The 6,974-nt window shown below is 33.4% G+C and overlaps 1 protein-coding gene across 1 annotated transcript in view; it reads left to right on the top strand.

Annotated features, from left to right (window-relative positions):
- Positions 1-1,873: 1,873 nt before the first annotated feature.
- Positions 1,874-6,974, top strand: part of LOC125646693 (serine/threonine-protein kinase 38-like) — a 36,415-nt gene continuing 31,314 nt past the window's right edge. The window contains exon 1 of the mRNA XM_048873198.2: positions 1,874-2,654. Coding sequence (XP_048729155.1) covers positions 2,640-2,654 — 15 coding nt within the window. The 5' untranslated portion in view covers positions 1,874-2,639. The remainder of the gene's footprint in view (positions 2,655-6,974) is intronic.

Here is a 6,974-nt window from a genome sequence, read left to right as displayed (position 1 = left end):
TATTAAATCATGGTTAATGAAGCTGACCCTTTTTATACTAGAGGTAATTACAATTGTAATTCCATATAATATATGCATATTACATAAACTTAGTCATGCACAGATTCAGTATCATATACCACTCAATTGATAGTGTGATAATTCATAATGTACATAATGATCAATCGATCCACATACATGTATTTTTTTTAATTTTACAATATCTTACTTATTCCCATATAAAATATGTTGTAGTATGTATTCATGATGATGAACCTTTTAAATATAGGTTCCGTACCATATCATGCAGGTTTAACTGTTAATGTAAGTGCTTCATGAAAAGTATGCCAATGTGAAGCATTGCAACTTATATACCGCAGGCCCTCATCGTCATGTATTTTCGATAATGGAATTTATTTCTTATATGTACATTTTACTTTCATATTTGTCTGAATTCACATCCATTCAAATGCTAAGCTATTATTCTTAAACACAAATCCCATATATAGTTGCACATGTAGACTCCTTTTTCTTTTACCTAAAAAATAATTTTTATGTAATTAAGCTCATGAAGTAAATGACCCCATTGCATCATAGAGTTATTTATTGTTTTCTTTGTCTCTGGGCTCCACCAAAATTCAGTCAGTGTGTGACTTATGTGTTAGGTAAACAATATTACAGTTTGCAAGTCCAGATTCTTTCCTTGACACTTTAATGAAGATTAGCTTTGTCAAACCTAATTCATAGCAGGTCAGCAACACTGTTGTACAGCAGGTTTTGAATTCATCATACTGTATTGTGGCCATGATTAATTTTACATGTTGTTAGTTCACCTGTTTCAAATATCATGACTTACAAATTTATATCTTTCAAAAATCTTATCTGATATAAGAAGATTAATTGCACGCATATATTGTATTATGCAATTATTGCTATTTTTAATATAATGCGATGCTTTAATTATCTACGTACCTCAGAATTACGATATTAATTGAGCTGGAGGGCGAGGTGAATATTGTACTTCAAGGGTAACTACTAGCTAAAGCATCACATTGACCAAGAAAGTGTCAATAATTGTTTTATCATATGATTGAATAAATCTGCATGGTTACTAGAATTTATGAAACAACTCCTGGTTTGCCATCTTTGTGTACAGCTAGGCTGCAAGACTTAGTCAAGAGTGTTTAGAGATGTGAGGTTTTTGTGTATATCATATGACTAGATAATTTGATACATTGAATCCAGCTATTATAACATGTAGAAATTACCAAATGATACCTGATCCGTTAGATCTGATAGATTACCATAATCCAATAATTGTTACGCAGGTTCATGACAGAAGTAACCCTTTCTTTTCTAATTATATTGAAGACAGTCAAAAGTGAGTAGATGCAAGCTTTCATTGATTGACCAAGAAGTATTAATTACAAGTATCAATTTTGAAATTTCTAATTCATTTTTAGCCCAATGTTGGGAAAACCATGTTATATTCACCTCAGAGGTGTGTGCAGGTGAACATAATATCATTTTTTTAAGGTTGTTAGTTCTCAGCCAGAGAGAGAGCAAGGAATTATTCTATCATAGCATAGATTACACATCTATAACCTTTGTGCCTCACTTTAATAATTAATACCTATACAAAGTAATATGATCTTTTGTAAAAACCATTGTGAATTTGTCATGACCTAAATAATTGATAAGTCTTTTCAGCTGTAGTCTGTTGATCATTGTTGTTTTATTTCCTAATGATTATGTACTGCATAATCAACACTGTCAGGGCTTACATATATCATTACAAGACTTTACATACAACAATACATGTTTATATGTGTGAAATAGTACTGAATAAGAGCTATTATAATGATGTACAGAAATGAACACCTTTGTATAAAATATAAATCAGAGATAAGTTCAAAACACAAATTGTATTAAGACAGAGGTGTGCGTAAATTTCAGGCTCTGTCGTTGTATTATGATATAACGATTGTGTCAGATGATCATGGGATATAAAGTTTATGCTCCGACTTGTTGTTTACGCTGTAGGATCTTTACGTAAATGTAGTCAATATGATCTTCAGTTCCATAGAAAAATTTCAAATGATTTTTTATAAGCTTGTGTAACGTGATGAGGAAATACACGAGGCATGTACAATGAAAATTTAGTTTTTGTTAGTAGTGAAGTGTTTAGCTATGATTAATACTCTTTGATGTCCATGTGGAAGAATTTTTAGTACATATAGTAACATGCTCTGAGTTACACCGACTTCTGAAATAACCAAGATCATTTTGTTGTTGTCTATGTATTAAACCTGAATATTTTTAATCATGTTAAAGGACTTTTAAAACAAATGTAATCAAAGAAATGTTTTATGAGTCAGTGGCACGAAGACATTGTATGGAGTAAGGAGGAAGTTGTTGACATTTTCCCATCCCAAGTGTGTCTATTGACATGTGTATCTTAATATAGTATTTATAGATCCCAAATAAGTTGATGATTAGATAGAGATGAATCAATATAAAGCGATAAATACGTAGTCACATGACTAACTCATCTACCAAGCTCTGTCACATGAAATCCCCCAACGTTGATAGGTAGATGAGGGACAAAGAAAACGAGGAGATTTTAGAATCGGGATTTAGATGAGGACAGGCATGCTTGCATGGGTAACAATGTGGTACGTATCCAGTACATTTGGTGAAAGAGGGGGAGTGTGTTCTTTCTTTTATACCTGTATTTTATATAGGTCAGGTAAACTGATTTGTAGGATTGTAAAGGTTGATTTTGATGTACAATTGCATGTGTACCTTACCATTCAAAATTGCTTAGCAGATGAAATAGTACTGGCAAGTGCCTATTAGTTTTGATTGGAATTTTGTAAAGGCTGGTTTTGTTGGTGCACTTTTTGGTAACAGGATTTTAAACTTATCAAAATAGTGTACAAGTTAATTTGTAATGAAAGAAAAAACAACCCATATTCCTTTCAACAATAAGGCAAAAAGAATTAAAACAAGTGTGCATGTTTAAACCTATGAAACCCCTCTGATGGAACAAAAGTTAAGAAATCTGTGTTGTTAAAGCTTTTAGTATCCATGTTGTGGTATGTATTCTTTGTAGACAAATGAAATCAGATTAGAGAGTGAAAGTAACAACATTGTCTACACACATTAGATAGTATCTTGTCTGTTGCACAACACTACCAACAATATCCTGAGGGTTAATAGGGCAGGTGGTATTAAACTAGTATTGTTCCAATTAGGACACATAAAATGAGCATTTCTGTACTGTCATCCATCACCCCCTCAAAAAGCCAACACTCGGGTCTATTCTTATTCCATGGTGTTTGCATAGTGACTATTTCTTGAACAGGCTTTACAAGGACTTGTGTCACCTTGATCAAGCTATGCATATAAGAACTGCAATCATTTTTATGATCACATGCATTTCTGCCTCAGGGCCCTGTGTCTCATTTATGTTAGGATCATGTCCGGAAATTGCTCTAAGATCATCATTACCATTAATAGATGAAATACACAAAGAATCTGTAGTCCTCTGTCAAAGTAGGTTAGGAATACACATCACCTGAGACAAGTCAGAAGGTGGGGAAAATTATTGGTAGAGGATTAATGGAGAAAAAGCTGGCTAGGCTAGAAGTTCTGGTCAGGCTCTTCACATCAGAACAGGTACAATATTGTACTACACAAGGCATTTTCCAAACCTCTTGTAGTGTATTGAGAGATGTCAGGTTTGGGAAGGGTGCCAATGGTGAAATGAATGGCTCTTGCATGTATATGTAGAAATGTTAGTGTGTAATGAGGTTGATGCCTTGATCTATGTCAATGGTAGTATATATATGTATTTTGCATGTGTTTATATGCTACCTGTTAATTATGTTTGACTTGATTCCAAAAGTCAGAGCAGTCATGTACATATCATGTTTAGGTGTTGCAAAATTGCAGTACATTCAGTGTACACTGTATTTATCTGTGAATTTTATTTACAATGTGCTGTCATATAATGTAGTTAAGGATTTAGAATTTTCCTAGTACATTCAGTAACTTAAATCCAATATGAATTTAAGGGACTGATGCATTTAAGTAGTCAGGATTTTAACCTGGAAGGAAGTGGGTTTTTCTGTCTTGTTTTTAGTGTAGAATGAGATAGCAGGGTTTTATCTAGCATTTAGATGTCACTACCCATTTTATATTTAAGGGGAATTTTTGAGAATACAGTTATGATCTTCCAGGGGATGGGGGGGGGGGGGACATCCATGTAATATAATATCCACAGATTATAACAGCCATATAAATTGATTGGTCACTCATTTTATCTATATTGTAAGAGTCTTTACAATTACAGAAAATGACTTATAACATATAAAAATGATTTTTGTTGAAAATTCTCATACAATTTTGTGAAGTTTCTACAAAGGAAGGGGAATTTTTACCCGTGGAAGGGAAAATATCCATTTGTTGCCAAAGGGGAAAGGTACCTTTTACTGGTAGTAAAAACAACCTAAATAAATCCCTGGATAGTGAACTAGAGATACTCCACAGTGAAGTTTACATGATCTTACTCCATCTGTCCTGCTTCTGTTTTATTAGTACTTCTCTCTGTAATCCTGTTGCACAACTTGGTCAAGAAAATACCATTATTAATTCATTTACTTACTCCCTGCTGACTAATCACTTTTATCGTCTTAGGAATCTATTATTCAAAGTACTGGTAAATCCCTCCCCCAAGAAAAAGGTTAAAAAAAATTATTCTGATATCGCTGCATTAAGCTAAGAGGTGAAGTTTGAACATAATTGCATTGATTACCTTTCTCTTTGATTTAAAAAAAAAAAAATAAATGTGTACACATCAGAGGAGGATCCAGGATTTCTAAAAAAGGGGGGAGGGGTTCACATCTGAAAGTCAAGTCACCAAAATACTTAACCGTTTTGGTTGCCAAATCTAGAGTTTTCATTTATATATGCCAGTAATGTCTTCTAAATTTGAGGGAGGGGGTGTATAAATCCACCACAGCACATGTATTTGTTTGTGAACAATATAGATTGATTTTTAGTGCATCACAGAGTTACGTATATACTGTACGAGTAAAGGAAAAAGCAAAATTGAGGAGGGGGGTTAAAGATGACAGATCCTTATTTTTTCTTACCAGGGAACATGGAAAGTTTTCTAGCCTAGATTTGTAGGATTATTCTGAAAAAAATCTCAATCATTTCGCTCAATATTTAATTCTGAGTGCATACCACTTGTAATTAGTAGTAATAGATAAAAAACATTGCCAAGGAGCTAGGAGACAAATTATATTGTATAATTGGTGAGCACATGCAAATGGGTTCATTTCGTCTTGCTGAATGGGATTACCAGGACAACTACCATGTACACACAGGAGGAGGGAAAGGGGATATTCTGCATCATGTATCAAACAGAATGTTGTTGGTATACAGTAGATTTATATGAATTGTGAAGTCAGTTTCCATTGAACACAAGGTATAGGAGTACATTCAGGTGCCAAATAGGTGGATCAGCTGATGTGTGCGGTTTGCAGTTGGTGGTTGATTGTCAATCATGTCTAGGTGATCAGGCATGATATGATGGTATTTGGAGGGATGAAGTCAGTTGTAGTGATAACCTTTATGCTTCACTGACTGCACCCTTAGTAATTGCAGAACATAGGAAAAACACAGAGTAAGAAGTTATTTTTAAGATGAAATGGCAAACAAGGAAAGCATACTTATGTAAATCTTTTCACCTACATAGAATAGACAGAATCAGAGTGTCACGCTTCTATATCCTATGAATACATAATGAATTGTTTGAAATATTTTAGTGTTACAGTCTTTAGTCAGACATGAATATTTCATTTGACATCATCATTTGACATATTCTGACTTAGAAGTATTTTGAAAAGTTGCATGAATAATACCAATACGGGAACATAAAACTAGCATTTCCATTTGTAATTTTGGTTGCCATTGGCACAAATATAGGCATCTGTTTATTTGTTTATTCTATCAAAAATATGGAGGACTTATATAGCAACACTGTTGAAGATAATGCTACTGAAATGTAGATGTGGGTTGTTTATATATATGTAGGACGATATGAAAGTTTGTATACTTATTCAAAATATTACAGATTTTGGGCAATGTGTTGATTTCACCTTTGATCTAAGGTTAATATTGACGTGTATACTTCTTTTCAATTTAAATGTATTTCTTTTTGGACCAAATCCACATTGCATTATTTGGAAATACATTTAGATAAGGGTGTATAAGGCTTGATAGGTACCATTTTGCAAAGCCTTTTAAGTGTGTGGGGGTACACTGTGGCCTTTTTCCTCATCACCAAAGCAAAGCAACATTGAGGTCAGCGGCCTCTTCTCCACACATTGAGGTCAGCAGGCCTCTAAACTCCACATTCTTTCAAGTAGCAATTTTGTAACCTTAGTGCTTGTTTGGAAATCAAATTTTGCAAATCATAAAACTGGCATTATATACTTTTAAATTAACGGGTGTGTATTGGATACTGTTATAAATCTGTCAGTTTGAAGTCAGTATTTTAGATAAAAATTTGAAGGCTTTGTGATTTAAACCTCCTAAAAGCAGCTAGTATTTTACTATCACTATGTATACCCTATGCAATGGTCAGTTCTATATAATTGCAATAATCATATATAGACATAAGGTCCTATAGAATTGATTTTTCATTATAATGTATAACCACATTTGAATTATTCATTGGATTCAAGGTGGTCAAGGCTTGCATGCCCATGGAAATTCTACAATAGCATGCATTTGACATGTAAATGTATATACATGTAGATGGTCTTTGGGATGCATGTGACAAGAAAAAAGTTACACCCATTTACTTTCATGCATTCTTTGTTACCGACTTTAAACAATCGTCTTAGATACACAGTGGACACATTGAATTTATTTAATTTGTTTAGAACTGTATGATTATTAGAACTCAGAAGTTAGTAAAT

Source organism: Ostrea edulis, chromosome 6 (assembly GCF_947568905.1).
Source record: "Ostrea edulis chromosome 6, xbOstEdul1.1, whole genome shotgun sequence".
Classification (NCBI taxonomy): Eukaryota; Metazoa; Mollusca; class Bivalvia; order Ostreida; family Ostreidae; genus Ostrea; species Ostrea edulis.
The sequence above is the reverse complement of the archived record's forward strand: the minus strand, read 5'-3'. Positions and strand labels throughout refer to the sequence as shown.